The sequence below is a fragment of the Electrona antarctica genome (genome assembly GCF_951216825.1).
Source record: "Electrona antarctica genome assembly, chromosome: 6".
NCBI lineage: Eukaryota > Metazoa > Chordata > Actinopteri > Myctophiformes > Myctophidae > Electrona > Electrona antarctica.
In genome coordinates, this window is record NC_136811.1 from 51,857,055 (window position 1) to 51,875,263 (window position 18,209).

The window sequence follows — 18,209 nt, forward strand, 5'->3', positions numbered from 1 at the left end:
TAAACTATTTTCAGCAATGTAATGGGATAATATTTGTGTGGGTGGGTAGATCTTGTTAAGCTGGTCATTTTGACAGTGGCTTCAAGTACAAAAAAGTGTGGGCATCCCTTCCTGGTCTAAGAGAAGAGCGATGTAGAGTAGACTTACCGTGAACTCAGCAACGATCTTTGACTTGAGAGCAGCAGTCTTGTTGAGAGCAGCCGTCTTGTTGGTGTTGGGCTGGGCTGAAAGACAAAACAAATAAGACGTATATACACATATCGCTTGACGTACTGTATGTTATTCATACAGATAATATACATAAACCAATAATGATCAGACACTAGGCCTGAGTCCATTACATTGGTTGATGTTCGGGTCAAGGGGAGTGGGGACAAAAGGCTTTCTCTGAAACCTTAGCCGATAAAGTGAGCATAAAACACAATGGAAAACATTTCCACAAACACATTTGCTTGTTATTTTAAGATTTATTTCAGACAGAGAGAGAGAGAGAGAGAGAGAGAGAGAGTGGGGGGGGGGGGGGGGGTTCATGCATGAGCCTCGGGTGGGATTTGAACCCAGTATGGCACTCTGAAACAATTCCCAGGACGATCAACGCTGTTACAAACAAACCGGGCTGAGGTAGAAACACCTGCAGAGCTGGTTCTCCACCGAACCGAACCGAACCTTATACCGAACCACACTTAAAAACCCTAATGGTAAAGATACCTTTACTTTGTTGTTCACTTTCACCTTGTATACTGTCCACCATGACTAATGAGACTTGATTCAAGTGCATTGCCGTCGATTATTCTCCATGCTGTATAGGGATGCAACAAACGGACAATCAGCCAAATCCAATATTCGACAGTTTGTCGATTATATATATTTCTTGGGCTGTCGAATAATCAATAAACAATAATAATTGTTGCGACCGTAGTTGCACATTACTATGTCGCACATTACTATGAAAACATGCAAAACCTGACGATCCGTCAGTCACACCACCATATATGGCCGTCAGTTCATTGCGTCTCGTGACCCGTCACGCCCAGGGCTCGACAGTGCGACTAGGTACTCGCATTTGCGAGTTAAAATATCACCGTGCGAGTTGTCAAATTCACTTTGTAGCACCCGTGCGACTACAGAATTTGACCGTTCAGTCGTGATAAAGACAAGGCTCTACAGCAAGTGCACAGTCTATAGTCGCGGTTCTATACCTACATTTATATTTATATAGTACGGCGGTGTCGTTCGCCAAAAAGAGCAGATCTACAAGCTAACAACGTGTCGAGACTCAATGCGTCGTTCATTTGAAGATCTGTCCCTTTTGCTCCCACCGCCCCGCCCCTCCATGTGTTGCTGTTCAGTACTTCTCTTCCCTGTCAGCAGCGAACGCAGCAGGATAGCATGATAGCACAGGAGTTGCTAGGACCCCGACACGTTGAATACTAAAGTTATTTGGAAAGTTTAATGTTCAAACATCACTCTATAACTTTTAACCAAACGTGGGTGAAACAGCGTGCGGCCGTGCACGCAAAGAGTGCACGTGTGCACGGATTCTACCAAAACAACCATCGCTCAGCACCTCGCTTACAAAAAAAAGCGCAAATGATAATACGAATGACCGACTTGGCTGGGTACATATTAGTCAGTAGCCTGCATAACGAGCGACGGAAAAAAGGCAAAGATCCCCCCACTACCTCCTTCCACCACGCCGAGGTGTATAGCCTATGTACGATGGTCTGAACTGAAGCAGTCAAAGCCAAGGAGAATGTTACAATAGTACTAATAGTACCATCGAGTAGCCTGCGCCCTGCACCGAATCTCACACGATAGAACAGCAGGATAAAAACGGATAGAAAGTCTGTCTGTCCATACATGAGCAACATAAAATGAATTGATTATCCATCTATCTATCCATCTATCCCTCTATCTATTTGCATAAAAAACTAATAGACTATCAGCATAAAAACAAATTGATTATATAGATTATATAAAAACAAACAAATCCAGATGAATATCAATATTGTGATCATTTCTGAAAGATTTTTCATATTGCCCGCCCCCTACCTCATATCACTGTATTAAAGAAAAATCACACCTGTGTGAAGTGAGGGGCGCTCTTATCATCATACATCATCATGAATCATCTCATATTGGCCAATCAGAATGCCTGTTGCCTGTGATTGGTTAGCTGATTTGCTCGTTTACATATGACATACATTGTCCTTTCAATGTCAATGGCGTTTAATGTTTTGATGTTTAATTTACGTCATATTTAGCGGAATTTTGACCTAATTTCTCCTTTCATTGTCAAGATATTGAGACGTGTGGGGACTACAGCTGTATATAGCGCCCCTCAAAAACACATTATTTGATAACTTTTCATCGTGCTCCTAAAATAATTTGTGTGCTACTAGATTTTTCAACTTAGTCGCACACGTGCTACTTGGAAAAATGCTAAGCGTCGAGCCCTGGTCACGCCACCATATATGGTCGACGCTCAACATATGGCCGTCTCCATATATGGCCGTAACCATGTATGAAGATCACGACACGGATCAAACCCTGGATAGCCATACATGGAGAAGACTGGATCATCACCTAGATCTGCATATATGGAGCCGGACAGCAACTCTACATCTGAACTCAAACCTCAAACCCTTACATCTCCATATATGGAGCGGACCAGTTCTGACATTCCATATCCTTCCCCACCCGTCGTTCCTCTTCGATGTCTCCTGTTTGACCGATACGAGCCGGCGAAAAGTTCTCAACAGGCCTGAACATTATGGCCCGGCCCTACCGAACCCACATCAAACAGTGTACACTCAAGACACTGCCGAAAATCAAACTTGAAGTATTAAAATCTATTTTAGAGACCACCACGATTATTCGACAAATCGTGGCATCACTAGAGCAGTATATGATACAGTAATTATGCTCAAATACTGACATCAGACGTGATGCTTAAAATGATAGTCAGTAACTGTGTTCAAGGCTTGTGATATGCACTGTAGTGTCATCTTTAAGTAAATAGGACGTCACGCTACAGTTTAACAACAATAACAGAAAACACTGCAAACAAAACATGTGAAAAACCCATCTCTGTCCAGAGCATACATCATGTATCACACATGCATAAAGTACATCACAAACGCATACATGGACATACTTCTCAAATACATACTGTACACGGCACATACTGTACACGACACATACTGTACACGGCACATACTGTACACGGCACATACTGTACACGGCACATACTGTACACGGCACATACTGTACACGGCACATACTGTACATACTGAAAAACTCAACTGCAATAAATGTGAAAATGAATTGGACAGCCAACTAGTGCTGCACGATTCTTCACAAAATGAGATGGCATGTGTCTGAATCTAGATCTCAATATTTTTTTCGATGAATTGTGCAGCACTACCACAACCACCCCACCATCTCCACCCAGTCCCATGTCAACCAGATCTCTAAAAACTGCCCTTTTGCCATCTTTACAACATTGCCTGCCTCTGTCCCAGCCTAGCACACACTGCTGCTGAGACATACTGTAAGTGGCCTTGCCGAGCCATGAGGCCCATAGGACAGGAGCCTATCTCCTGTTTCTGTAGCCATGGGGCCCATAGGACAGGAGCCTATCTCCTGTTTCTGTAGCCATGAGGCCCATAGGACAGGAGCCTATCTTCTGTTTCTGTAGCCATGAGGCCCATAGGACAGGAGCCTATCTCCCGTTTCTGTAGCCATGAGGCCCATAGGACAGGAGCCTATCTCCCGTTTCTGTAGCCATGAGGCCCATAGGACAGGAGCCTATCTCCCGTTTCTGTAGCCATGAGGCCCATAGGACAGGAGCCTATCTCCTGTTTCTGTAGCCATGAGGCCCATAGGACAGGAGCCTATCTCCTGTTTCTGTAGCCATGAGGCCCATAGGACAGGAGCCTATCTCCCGTTTCTGTAGCCATGAGGCCCATAGGACAGGAGCCTATCTCCCGTTTCTGTAGCCATGAGGCCCATAGGACAGGAGCCTATCTCCTGTTTCTGTAGCCATGAGGCCCATAGGACAGGAGCCTATCTCCTGTTTCTGTAGCCATGAGGCCCATAGGACAGGAGCCTATCTCCTGTTTCTGTAGCCATGAGGCCCATAGGACAGGAGCCTATCTCCTGTCTCTGTAGTGTGAGGCAGCTTGATGTACAAGGACACCCCCTGGACATGACACTAGTATGTCACAGGGACTTTACCCCCAATTCAACCCTTGATGCTGAGTGTCAAGCAGGGAGGCACTGGGTCCCATTGTTAGAGTCTTTGGTACTATGACCCGGCCAGGGATTGAACCCCAACCTCCCAGTCTCAGGGCAAACACTCGCTGCTGAGACATGCCTTCATAACAACATCCAGACTCCACTACTGCAATAGCCTCCTATGTGGCAGCAGAACCATCAAGGTACTCAATAAACCAGAGTATGTACAAAACTCTGCCACACGTCTGCTCACCAGAACGCGATCCAGGCAAGGACTACATCACAGTACACCAGTCCTCAATATTAACACATTATGTGCCCTTTTATTCTTTCAAAATGGTGACCCAGGGTGCCCACTTTTAGACCCACTTTGACATTTTAAAATGTTTTTACCAAGACATCCTGGGCACTACATGCGGTAATTCCTAGGCCAATTTTGGTGTTAAAAAGTCATCTAATTGTAACTTTAGAGATGTGCAGACAGGCACTGTATGTTGATTTGTTTACTGTTGAGTGACTAAACAATGTTGCACATTAAGCTAATCATCTCCTCAGTTTGGGAACCACTAGTTCTAGTAAAACAGCTCAGCCGCACGCACGCACGCACGCACGCACGCACGCACACATGCATGCACGCACACGCACGCACATGCACACACCACCTCTGATTCACAATGTTCGTCTCCACAATCATCACATTTCTCACCTTTAAAATACTTTGTAACATGCATTTTCGGACACACGGCAAGACCTAGTGCGGTCACGATTTTACTTGACGATCAATCTGGGAACCCATTCGGTTAAAAAAAATATATTTTCTTTTACTTTGTTTTTGCCTCTCGGGGCACCACCTCCTTTTATGTGTAGAGACACGGACTCGATTTGGCTCCTCCTTTTTCTTAGTCCACTTCCTCCAGGATGCTTCTTTGTTTATTCCTACCAACAACAACACTACATGTTTAGGGCAGTGGTGCTGACAGGTTCTGCTGTCAGCAGAATGATCAATAATTATGATGGATTAATGATTTAACCCATTTAGGCCTGAATAAATAAATAAGTCTTCTGAAAGAATAGATATTCAAAGATTTGTGCCACATTGTCACGATTTAAAAAAAATAGCAGACCTACAAGCTCGTAGCGCGCCACTCGATGGCGCGCTATGAGCTTGTAGATCTGCTATTTTTCAATAGCTAAAGTATAACATAATGCTTAGTTAAAACACCAAAACGGGTTCCCGTCCAGAATGGGTGTTTTGGGCTTTGGAAAATCTGAATAAAAAAATGCATTTTAGGCTTTGTAAAAATGAAAAAGAATTGCACAGGGCAGATATGACAAATAATGTAAATAATGAAAAAATTCTATGACTGAGATATTTAACGATTTTATACTTTTAAAATATTTTATACAAGCTCACGACTGTGTGGAAACCCCTCAAGAAACAGAGGGTCCCTGGACCCCACTTTGAGAAGCACTGTCCTAGATTATTTTGGATATATCATATCGTATAGCCCCTACTATACGATATGATACAACTTTGTCAGCTTGCACTGACATTTGTTTTGTGTCCATGACATCACCGTTCAACGTACAGACAAGACAGACAATACATTACAAAATGATACACATTACACAAATCACAGAAACAGACAAGAACATATCCTCTGGTTTGTCGATTTTGGTTTAAAAGCAGAACAGACTGATGTACAAAAGAGTTCTTTAGTCTGTAGTCTCCAGGTTTGTGTAAACTTCACACATTGTGATTTTTTTAATTACACACCGGCATTTGATTGGTACTCAGTATCGACCTATACGCAAGTTATGGGTATCAGAATCGGTACGGAAAAACTCGTATCGGTACATATGTAATATTCAGCACGTACATGATTAAAACTTAGAAACGCTCATGCCACGATATCCAAAATGCATGTCACTACATTGACTTAATATCAATATATATTGTCCAGCTCTACACCACACAATATGACATCACATCACTGAATCAAACACATCAATGTATCAAACACATGACACACACACACCACTAAGACTGACCATGAATGTCTAAACACACTCACCAGGTTGGTATTTAACCGGCGTGGCTCTCATAGCCAGCGAGCCAAGAGATTGTGTGCGTGTGTGTGTGTGTGTGTGTGTGTGTGTGTGTGTGTGTGTGTGTGTGTGTGTGTCAGGGCTGCCAACACTCCTGGATCCTGCAGGACTCCTGCATTGTCATTTCTCCTGGATTTGGTATCAAAGTCCCAAAATTCCAAACCCAGGAACTTACATCTAGGCTACTATTTTAAAAAGTAGTGTATACGCCTACTAGGGCTTTAAGCAACTATAGTAGACTATTCAACTAGTCGACTAGTAAATCCACTAGTTGACCTTGTTGGTACTAGTTGACAAGATATATATTTTTTGTAGGCCTCAAGATCAGCTAGAATGCTACATTATAGTCACCAATGTACACAGTTTTTAAATGTACAAATATTATTAAAGATTTTTTTTACATAATAGTCGACTAGTAAGAAATCACTAGAAGTGAAAGCCCTTACGCACACACACCACAACCACACACCCAGTCAAACTGACCTGTAGGAGGTGGCATCTCCTTTTCTTTCTCCTTCTCTCTCTCCTTCTCCTTCTCCTTCTCTCTCTCCTTGTCTTTCTGTCGTTCTCTCTCCCTCTCCCTCTCTTTCTCGCGCTCTCGGTCCTTCTTGCTGAGGCTGGATTTGAACTGAGCGATGAGCTCCTCCGGGTAGATGCTCCTCTCCTCCCAGATGGTGAAGATTCTCTCCACGGACTTCTGAACCTTCCCGTCTCTGGAACACATACACAAAGTCAACGATTTGTCACACACGTTACCGCAGTGAAATTTGTTCTCCGCATTTGACCCATCTCTTGGAGCAGTGAGCCGCAGCCAAGGAGCGGTGAGCTGCAGCCGTGCCGCACTCGGGAATCATTTGATTAGTAGATTTGACCCCCCAATCCAACCCTTTGATGCTGAGTGCCAAGCAGGGAGGCATTGGGTCCCATTTTTACAGTCTTTGGTATGACCCGGCCGGGGATCGAACCCCCGACCTCCCAGTTTCAGGGCGGACACTCTAACCACAAGGCCACTGTGGTTACACACAAAACAAAATCAGTAGGCTGCAGACCCGAGGACGATTCTACAAATGTCTTCTAAATCATGACACTTTTCTGAAAAACCTCATGTTTCTATGTCAGTGGTGCTCAACCTTTTTCATGTCAAGGACCCCCAGAATTATCTGTATTTGGCTCTGGACCCCCCATCTGAAAATATGTAGTTCCAGGGACCCCTCAGAAGCAAAGATTTGAGTTAAAAACGTTCGCTCTGAAAGAATATACATTCCAGATTTCAGACAAATTTTCACGATTTTTCAAAAATAGCAGTTCTACAAGCTCGTAGCGCGGCACTCGGTGCAACGCTATGAGCTTGTAGATCTGCTATTGTTCAATAGCTAAAGTTTATAATAATGGTTAAAACACCAAAAGGGGTTCCCGTCCAGAATGGGTTAACCCATTTAGATCTGAGGACGCATCTGTATCACCTCTATCGGCTTTTAATAACCATTATTTTTAAACTTTTAGCTGTTGAAAAATAGCAGATCTATATTAAGGGTCCATTTGTACACTCTCAGAGTTATGGGGGCCCTAGTACACACTAAATGGAACAGAGCCTTAATGAGTATCATCGGTAACACCTGTGGAGGAAATAGGGAAGCGGCCCGGAAGTAGGAAGAGTTATTCTGTGTACATAGAGCCAATAGAGCACCGAAGTCCTGACGTCACTCGCTCGTCCCCTCGATTCCCCTGGTTCACAGAAGTATTTTCTCCATGGAGAATAACATGGGCTCGCCTCAAAAATAAACAAGCTGTCTCGGCGTTATCGTCAGGGAAGTGTCTCTGTATCGTTTCTAGCGAAAATGTAACTAATTCAGCAGCAGTAACATTAGCGTTTTCTCTCAGTCAGTTGAATCTTCATATCCATGATATGTGAAAAGGGTCATTCTGTGTGCACAGAGCCCATTGGCAGAACATTTGACTGAAGTAGGAAGAGTCATTCTGTGTGCATAGTGCATTGGAGCCCATTGGCAGAACGTCTGACTGAAGTAGGAAGAGTAATTCTGTGTGCATAGTGCATAGAGCCCATTGGCAGAACGTCTGACTGAATGCGTCTAGTCATGATGACATGATCATGACCATGATCATGATCATGGTCATGACGACACGCCACACTCACCTGATCATGAGCGCGGCGTTGGCCAGCACCTCGGCGAAGGCGGGGCGGAACACAGCGGCGTTCCTCCTCTTACAGTTCTGGATGACGTCATTGGCCACGTAGAAGAGGTTCAGACGGTGGTTGGTGTCAGCTGGGGGATGGGACGAGAATCGGTATTAATATTATAGTTTGCCGTAATAAAACAAAACTTTCACAATAATCGGCAGGCGTTGACACTAAGAAGGCGCTGCACGATTCGTGCTCAAAATGTGAATCTTGATTTTCCTCCACAAGAATTGAGATCACGATTCTCTTTTTTCCCCCCCATGAAAATATGTATTGTCCTTAGTCTGTAGTTGCTGAACATTACTACATTCTAAAAGGTGGCACCTGGAGCCATAACTACTGTGGCTTTAAACTGACAACATCAACGTGCTTAACTTCATCCCCTCTTAAAGTCTCTCTCTTGTAGCAAAAACATAAGAGTCACTAAAATGAATTGGACAGCCAACTAGTGCTGCTCGATTCTTTCTCAAATTTAGAAATGAGATCGCATAGATGTCTGAATCTAGAATAGATCTCAATCCATTTTAGATTAATTGTGCAGAACTTCTGCCCACCAGCCCCTGGCAGGTAAATAAAACATTCAGGCAGGTCGAGTTTGCTTTCAGGTTTCCCAACCAGGCAAGTGCTCGTTTGAAAGGGAACGCAACTGTCTATAACAACACCGGATATCTGTCTAAACACCTGAACCTGGCCATTGTCTTCTGGTCTGTGGAATGTAAAATATAATGTGCCATTTTCACTGTTGCTACACAATTATTATTTTCAGGCAAGTGACTTTTGTTTCCAGGCACAAAAGTCACTTGTCCGGGTAAAGATTTGCTCAATTGATCCAATGTGAGACAGACATTTTAAAACATGCTTAAAAATATAGTCTGGTAATTTCAGTCCCCTCACATCTGCATGCAAATAACCTCCTTCCTCCTTGTATTCACACGGCCTATATATTCCATTTAGTTTTGTGCAGAATGTGCACACCTTGGATCATGTAGCCTCAATCACGCGACGACACGCCAGCTCGCAATCACACGGTTCTGGCTATAAGAGAACAATGGGTTGCCGTTTGTTCAGTAAAGCCATGTTTTCGCTGCGTTATAATACCGGTTGGCACATGCCTGCCCTGCAGTGCACAGGCAGTGGGAGAGTCGCTCACATAAGATGATTATTCCGGTACTTAATGAATGATCACAGGAGTACAAAACACAGAGTACAGAGTACAAAACGAACCCTACAAACCATCCCGTGCGCTCAGATCAGCCGGCGCAGGGAAGCTGGAAGTACATTCACTAAAAACACTGGGACAACACTCCACAGTACGTCCCAAACTCTTCTCCCTTCTGGCTCCAGAACTATGGAATGAACTTCCTATTGCAATCAGAACTGCAGACTCACTCCCAATCTCCCGCCGTAGTCTGAAAACTCACCTCTTCAGACTGTTTTATGTACTTGATGGTATTACCATGTGTTGTTCTTGCTTACTGTAAATGGCTCTGGATTAAGAGCCTCTGCTAAATGCCTACATTGTAATGATTGTGCATGGGGTGTAAGCATAAGCATGTGAGACTAGGCATTTGGAATGGATGCACCAAAATATGTACCGGTAATTCGTGGGACAAACAATCTGCCCCTGTGTGGCCTGTCTCTCTGTTCCTGTGTGGCCTGTCTCTCTGCCCCTGTGTGGCCTGTCTCTCTGTTCCCGTGTGGCCTGTCTCTCTGTTCCTGTGTGGCCTGTCTCTCTGTCCCTGTGTGGCCTGTCTCTCTGTCCCTGTGTGGCCTGTCTCTCTGCCCCTGTGTGGCCTGTCTCTCTGCTCCTGTGTGGCCTGTCTCTCTGCTCCTGTGTGGCCTGTCTCTCTGTTCCTGTGTGGCCTGTCTCTCTGTTCCTGTGTGGCCTGTCTCTCTGTTCCTGTGTGGCCTGTCTCTCTGTTCCTGTGTGGCCTGTCTCTCTGTTCCTGTGTGGCCTGTCTCTCTGCCCCTGTGTGGCCTGTCTCTCTGTTCCTGTGTGGCCTGTCTCTCTGTTCCTGTGTGGCCTGTCTCTCTGCCCCTGTGTGGCCTGTCTCTCTGTTCCTGTGTGGCCTGTCTCTCTGCCCCCGTGTGGCCTGTCTCTCTGCCCCCGTGTGGCCTGGCTCTCTGCCCCTGTGTGGCCTGGCTCTCTGCCCCTGTGTGGCCTGGCTCTCTGCCCCTGTGTGGCCTGTCTCTCTGTTCCTGTGTGGCCCGTCTCTCTGTTCCTGTGTGGCCTGTCTCTCTGCCCCTGTGTGGCCTGTCTCTCTGCCCCCGTGTGGCCTGTCTCTCTGCCCCCGTGTGGCCTGTCTCTCTGCCCCTGTGTGGCCTGTCTCTCTGCCCCTGTGTGGCCTGTCTCTCACAGCCTTCAATCTGCCCCTGTGTGGCCTGGCCTGTCTCTCTGCCCCCGTGTGGCCTGTCTCTCTGCCCCTGTGTGGCCTGTCTCTCTGCCCCTGTGTGGCCTGTCTCTCACAGCCTTCAATCTGCCCCTGTGTGGCCTGGCCTGTCTCTCTGCCCCCGTGTGGCCTGTCTCTCTGCCCCTGTGTGGCCTGTCTCTCTGTTCCTGTGTGGCCTGTCTCTCTGTTCCCGTGTGGCCTGTCTCTCTGCCCCCGTGTGGCCTGTCTCTCTGTCCCTGTGTGGCCTGTCTCTCTGTTCCTGTGTGGCCTGTCTCTCTGTTCCTGTGTGGCCTGTCTCTCTGCCCCTGTGTGGCCTGTCTCTCTGTTCCTGTGTGGCCTGTCTCTCTGCCCCTGTGTGGCCTGTCTCTCTGTTCCTGTGTGGCCTGTCTCTCTGTTCCTGTGTGGCCTGTCTCTCTGCCCCTGTGTGGCCTGTCTCTCTGCCCCTGTGTGGCCTGTCTCTCTGCCCATGTGTGGCCTGTCTCTCTGCCCCTGTGTGGCCTGTCTCTCTGCCCCTGTGTGGCCTGTCTCTCTGCCCCTGTGTGGCCTGTCTCTCTGCCCCTGTGTGGCCTGTCTCTCTGTTCCTGTGTGGCCTGTCTCTCTGCCCCTGTGTGGCCTGTCTCTCTGCCCCTGTGTGGCCTGGCCTGTCTCTCACAGCGTTTACCATCCATTAGGCAGTGGCAGGCTCCACCACTTTGATCCTATAATGTTGCTATAGGCAGGCAAGATCATGACATTTGGAAATTAGATGATATTTGGGGATTAATTATGTTATTTGGGACGAACAGAAACAATATTCATCTGCAGGCAGGAGGACCATCTAATTTAACTCTATGGAATTATAGGCTACTTTAACTCACATCATAGTGGACACACCATTTTCATGCAAAACATGAAACGCATACAAGAGATTTTTCCACAGCAGTTCTCTAAAACACCAACATTGTTTTTATGAAGCATTTGGTTAAAAGACAGCTTGTTGTTCATAGAACTGTCATGATGAGTCATGGCTGCCATGTACTGATATGGTGAACGGTGATGCTCTGCATTCACAGTTGGGTGCCACTATAACAAGATTAAATTCCCATTGACAATGAATGGAGAATTTACATCATGATGTACGAGAGCTCACTTCACACGGGTGTGATTTCATATACACATGCCATGGCCTCAGGTTTTAAAGGGGTTAAGTAAAAACAAATATTTTCAGGGATTATACACCAAATATCATCCAACCAGGAGAGAAAACTCCTACAAGTTGTAATATAAACAAGTGAAATTGCAAATACAGCAGATGAAAATTGCTTGAAATTAAAAAAACAAAACAAATAAATAATAAGTAATCACAGCAGCTTTCAAATGCCAAATGATCTCAGAACAGATTCACACTAGCAGTACAAAAACCAATCCAGCTTCACTCAAATAACTAGAAAGTTAATTCCAAAGAGACAACATCTGAACTCAACTGTGGACCATGGCTGCTATCTATCAGTACAACCACAGTCTGATACTGTTGTACTGGGAGCTGACCAGTACAACCACAGTCTGATACTGTTGCACTGGGAGCTGACCAGTACAACCACAGTCTGATACTGTTGTGCTGGGAGCTGACCAGTACAACCAGTCTGATACTGTTGCACTGGGAGCTGACCAGTACAACAACAGTCTGATACTGTTGCACTGGGAGCTGACCAGTACAACCACAGTCTGATACTGTTGCACTGGGAGCTGACCAGTACAACCACAGTCTGATACTGTTGTGCTGGGAGCTGACCAGTACAACCACAGTCTGATACTGTTGTGCTGGGAGCTGACCAGTACAACCACAGTCTGATACTGTTGTGCTGGGAGCTGACCAGTACAACCAGTCTGATACTGTTGCACTGACCAGTACAACCACAGTCTGATACTGTTGCACTGGGAGCTGACCAGTACAACCACAGTCTGATACTGTTGCACTGGGAGCTGACCAGTACAACCACAGTCTGATACTGTTGTGCTGGGAGCTGACCAGTACAACCACAGTCTGATACTGTTGTCCTGGGAGCTGACCAGTACAACCACAGTCTGATACTGTTGTACTGGGAGCTGACCAGTACAACCAGTCTTCTACACTGCAGAGCTTTTTATGACAGGTTTTGAAGACAGAGAAATGACAAATGATGATGTAAAATGTGGGCAAGCTTTCTGCCTGATGCCCTGATCAGAGTCCCATTGACTTCCATTATAAAGTTAAATATTACATTTTATAAAGTATAAAACATATGTGAGGTACTGCTGTGGCCTAGTAGCAGTTTGCGAGATTAGCTGAAATGAGCTGAAAATAGTAGATCCACAAGCTTGCGAAGTGACGCCTTGTGAGCTTGTATATCTTACTAGTTTGGGTACCAGGCAAAAGTCCAATTTATCTTTTAAGTCATGTTCCGAGCTAAAAAGTAAAACCACTCTAATAGGCAACTCGCCTCCTGCAAAGCCATACCACAAAAACAACTTTAAATGTAACTACCACAACAGTGTCTGTTCTGTGTACACAATCAATATTCAAATTACGGGCCAGAGCAGAAACCTCTAACTGACCCATTTCACCCATAAACCATCTCCATTGTATTGTGTGCCACATTTATCGGTTGCAAAATAATACATATTCATGCATTTACTGCAAGAGTTTGCAATGTGCCACTACATTTCCCTGCAATATATCTACATAAAATGGTCAAATTGGAAGAATGCACTGTCACACACACACACACACCACTATTCTTGTGTACCAGTATGTATGTGTGACTGTGCGTGTGTGTGCGTGTGCGTGTGCGTGTGCGTGTGTGTGTGTGCGTCCTCCACAGCGAGAGCAGAAGGTGGAGACATACAGCCATTATACAGAGTTGAAAGAAACAGAGAGTCTGCAAACTATTGGGCAAGCACCGACTCCGAGCAAATCCACATTGGATATTATTCATTAACTCTTTCTGCATTGCTCTGGCCTCTTAAATCAAAGCAGACTGCGCCAGCTGCTGCCAGCCAAGTGAGCCAACGCACAAACGCTGTGTCTTCTATACTGTAAATGCTGTTTCAAAAAGAGTCATCCATCCAGTGTCATAACAGCTGTTCTGAGGATGTATTCTGAAGCTGAAGCTGACTAAAGAGTCATCCATCCAGTGTCATAACAGCTGTTCTGAGGATGTATTCTGAAGCTGAAGCTGACTAAAGAGTCATCCATCCAGTGTCATAACAGCTGTTCTGAGGATGTATTCTGAAGCTGACTAAAGAGTCATCCATCCAGTGTCATAACAGCTGTTCTGAGGATGTATTCTGAAGCTGACTAAAGAGTCATCCATCCAGTGTCATAACATCTGTTCTGAGGATGTATTCTGAAGCTGAAGCTGACTAAAGAGTCATCCATCCAGTGTCATAACATCTGTTCTGAGGATGTATTCTGAAGCTGACTAAAGAGTCATCCATCCAGTGTCATAACAGCTGTTCTGAGGATGTATTCTGAAGCTGACTAAAGAGTCATCCATCCAGTGTAATAACAGCTGTTCTGAGGATGTATTCTGAAGCTGAAGCTGACTAAAGAGTCATCCATCCAGTGTAATAACAGCTGTTCTGAGGATGTATTCTGAAGCTGAAGCTGACTAAAGAGTCATCCATCCAGTGTCATAACAGCTGTTCTGAGGATGTATTCTGAAGCTGAAGCTGACTAAACCAGTGTTCTCAACCAGTGGTCCGGGGACCACCAGTGGTCCTTGACTCCTTGGAAGGGGTAACCAAATGGACCCTTCAAGGTCTCTTGAGAGCATAAAATGAAACCAAATGGACTATTTGGTTTAATTTTACGCTCTCAAGAAATACAATTATTGTTAAACATTTGCATTACATAATTTACAAGAAGTCTACACAATTAGAGAATGTAGAAGAATTGCAATTTTGATCAATGCTTGCCTGCTATCTCTCCTATGGTACCACATCAACACAGCATGGAATTGTGGACAAAATCGTATCCACAAGAAAGACCACAACAACAAAATGTAGTTTTGGATCCAAGAGGCTAAATCTCATCAAATAGTGGGCAGTGGCTCAAATCGTGAATAAATAATGGACCTTGATGATATGAGGGTTGACAGGACTAAACGATCAGTTACAAACAAGTCCACTGGTGGCACTACCAGTGGATTCTATCACTCAGACACTTTCAAACCGTATTAGAACATTTCATTTGTATAAAATACAATGGAACCTTTCAAAAGATGTCTATTTGTATGTCCCAAAGTGGCTGGTAATGTAGGAACACTGCCATCCTGCTAGTTACTATGTAACCCCAGCTCTATTACAATACAAACCGTCTAGTCAAGTGCCAGCATGTAACCTTAACACTAGTCTAGTCCTATGGGAAGGCTACATGTAAACAACTTGTAATAAAACACTAAAAACAGTGACGAGCAGCATGTAACTTGCCAAGAACCATTCCAGCAGAGAGAAAGAAAGTGCGTGTGTCATAGAGTAAATAATGGTCTTGTAGTGTAATCATCTGCCACACAGTAGGTCAAAGTGATAAATATTTCCTCGCCGCACCCCCCTCCTCCTCCTCCATAGTCAATTTCATAACATCCATCGCATCATGCTCTCTAAACTACAATAGTGTTGTTTGTGATTGCAGTTAATTGTCTAAACTCTCCTCTGCGACTGCATGCTACAAATTATTTACTGTACTGACACCGTTATTAATTACGGTTGACTCATTTGTTGGTTGACTGACCTGGTAATAAATAATAATAATATATAAATAATTGCGGGAGAAAGTATTGGGGCTTCTTTTATATAGTATAATAAAAAAATAAATATGCAGCTCTCGTCTTGTCTTTGAGAAGTGTTTAGAGGTCCCAGATTATAGTGCATGTTTATTATATCACAATATAATGTATCTATTAAAGCATTTAAATGTCTTGTTTATGTTATGTGCGTTAGCTCTGACTGTTAGCTTAAAAGCGCCAGGCTAGTACACTGACTCCACGCATAGACAGTACGCATACATAAAAAACTAAAAAGCCAATCTACAAGCCCACAGCGCGTCACTCGTGCGACGCGCAGTGGGCTTGCAGATCGGCTGTTTTTCCCCAGCCACGCTAGCCACCGTTAGCACGTTAGCATCATGGGGGAGAGAGAGCCAGACAGACCGAGCCAGACTCACATTTCTTGAGCCACTTCATCCAGTGTCGGACGATGAGGCCGTGGTGCTTCTTGTTCTCGATGCACCAGGTGGACAGGCCCTGGATGGACTCCATGGTGTTGGACACTCCCTGCAGCCGGCGGTCCAGGGCCGCCTCCAGGGCCGCGGTGGCTCCGGTGCCACCGGAGCCCCGGGACAGGGAGGAGGCCCCCGCTGCTGCTGGCGCGGTGGTGGCGGCGGGGCCGATAGAGGCGGCTGCTGCTGCTGCTCCAGAACCGGCCGCCATCTTTCTTGTGTTTAGTTTTTAGCCTTTAGCTCAGTGGCTTGACTAGTGCGGCTCTGCACAGTTCCATATGACTCTAACGCTCTGCTCTGTGCTCCGGCTGGGCTGGCTGCAGTGTTGCCAGATTGTGTGAGAAACAAGCAAACGGGTCTATGAAAACAAGCCCCAAAAGAAGCGACCAGGCTATTTGAAAATAGCAGATCTACAAGCTCGCGACGCGTTGCGAGCTTATGTTTTACTTTTACATCATTATTTTGTGGGTCCTTGACATGAAAATGTTTGAGAATCACTAGTTTTGAACATTAGCCCCCCAAATAAGCCGCAACCCACCCAACCCGCATGCAACTAAAAATATTTACAAGCAACTTTACAGAAGAACAAGCACAAAGTCGCTTACAATAAGCGGACATGGCAACACTGCTCTCACTGCGTCTGTCCGAGAAGTCTCCCCCCCTCCCCCAACCACCCCACAGTTATACGACCCTGTCCCACAGTCCCGTCCCGTGGCTGATTTGGTTTACAGCAGGTTCCCAAACTTTTTCATGCCAAGGACCCCCAAATTGACACTAATTATTTGAAGAGATATGCCAGGGACCCCCATAGAAGATTTCTACGGCTGTAGCAGTGATTCTCAACCCGTTTAATTTCAAGGACCCCTCAGTTTGACATGAATTAGGCTACAGTCCCCCATTTAATGGCATTTATATCTCTGGGACCCCCAGTTTATATTGTAAAATCACTGTTAATTTAACTCTGAGAGTGTACAAATGGTTTGGTTCCATTGCTCTTATCTGCTCCATTAACCTTGCGTCACCAGGCTTTCCTCGGAGGAGGAACTGCTCTGTGCCTGTGCTGTTGTTCTCAAAAAGTGGGGTTTGGGGGTAGGGACTGGGGACCCTCAGAGAGGGGTTCCAGGGGGTCATCAGCTAAATTGTTGAACCAAATGGACCTTTACACTTGTCATTTTGAGATTTAAAAAAAAAACCCTCATTAGTGTAAGAGGTAGGCCTACCTTTTTGGCCACTTTCACAATATTTGCATTGCATCGCATTTATTTATTCATAAATGAACAAATATGGCATCAATAGAGACAATTTTGGGGAAGGTGGTTGGTTGAAGGTGATGTGGTGGGAAATTAACTAAATACGATTACTCAACTTCTGTGACTCTGGATTTGATACGACACAGTGGTCCAACACCAGCATGCATATGACATGGCACCCAAAATCATCAGACAGTAAAAACTTCACACTGGAGTCAACAGTAACACAGCCATGATCTACCAGGATATTTTAGAGCACTTTGTGCCTCCGTAAGTTGACAAGCTTTATGGAGATGCTGATATTTCTTTCCAGCTGGATTTGGCACCTGCCCACAGTGCCCAAACTACTAGTAATTGATGTATTACTGTGCTTAACTGGCCAGCCAACTGGCCGGACCTGAAACCCACAGAGAATCTAGGTTTTATTGTCAAGAGGAAGGTGTGAGGAGTCAGGTTAGTGTGAGACATAACTGAACAAAACAAATTAATTTACGGCTGTCATCAAAGCAAACCTGATTTTTACGGCTCTTGCTGTGATTTAGACACTCCGTAGACATGCATTAGTCTACGGACCCCCATTTAATGGCATTTCTTTATTTTGTAAAATCAATGCTAATTTAACTCAGAGCGTACAAATGGGTCCATTTGGTTCCATTTGTACACTCTCTGAGTTACAGGCCCATAAGGGTCCATTTGGTTCCAAATTATCATTTAGCTGGTTCACCCCTGGAACTCCCTCAAGTATCCCTGGGGGTCCCCGGAGCCCACTTTGGGAACCACCGTTT

General features: G+C 45.1%; 1 protein-coding gene across 1 annotated transcript in view; it reads right to left on the bottom strand.

Moving 5' to 3' along the window:
- Window positions 1-16,490, bottom strand: part of rprd2b (regulation of nuclear pre-mRNA domain containing 2b) — a 54,239-nt gene extending 37,749 nt beyond the window's left edge. Inside the window, 5 exon segments of the mRNA XM_079503817.1 lie at window positions 148-224; window positions 5,065-5,175; window positions 6,832-7,061; window positions 8,504-8,633; window positions 16,121-16,490. Of these exon segments, the coding sequence (XP_079359943.1) occupies window positions 148-224; window positions 5,065-5,175; window positions 6,832-7,061; window positions 8,504-8,633; window positions 16,121-16,385 (813 nt within the window). The 5' untranslated portion in view covers window positions 16,386-16,490.
- Between the last annotated feature and the right edge of the window lie 1,719 nt (window positions 16,491-18,209).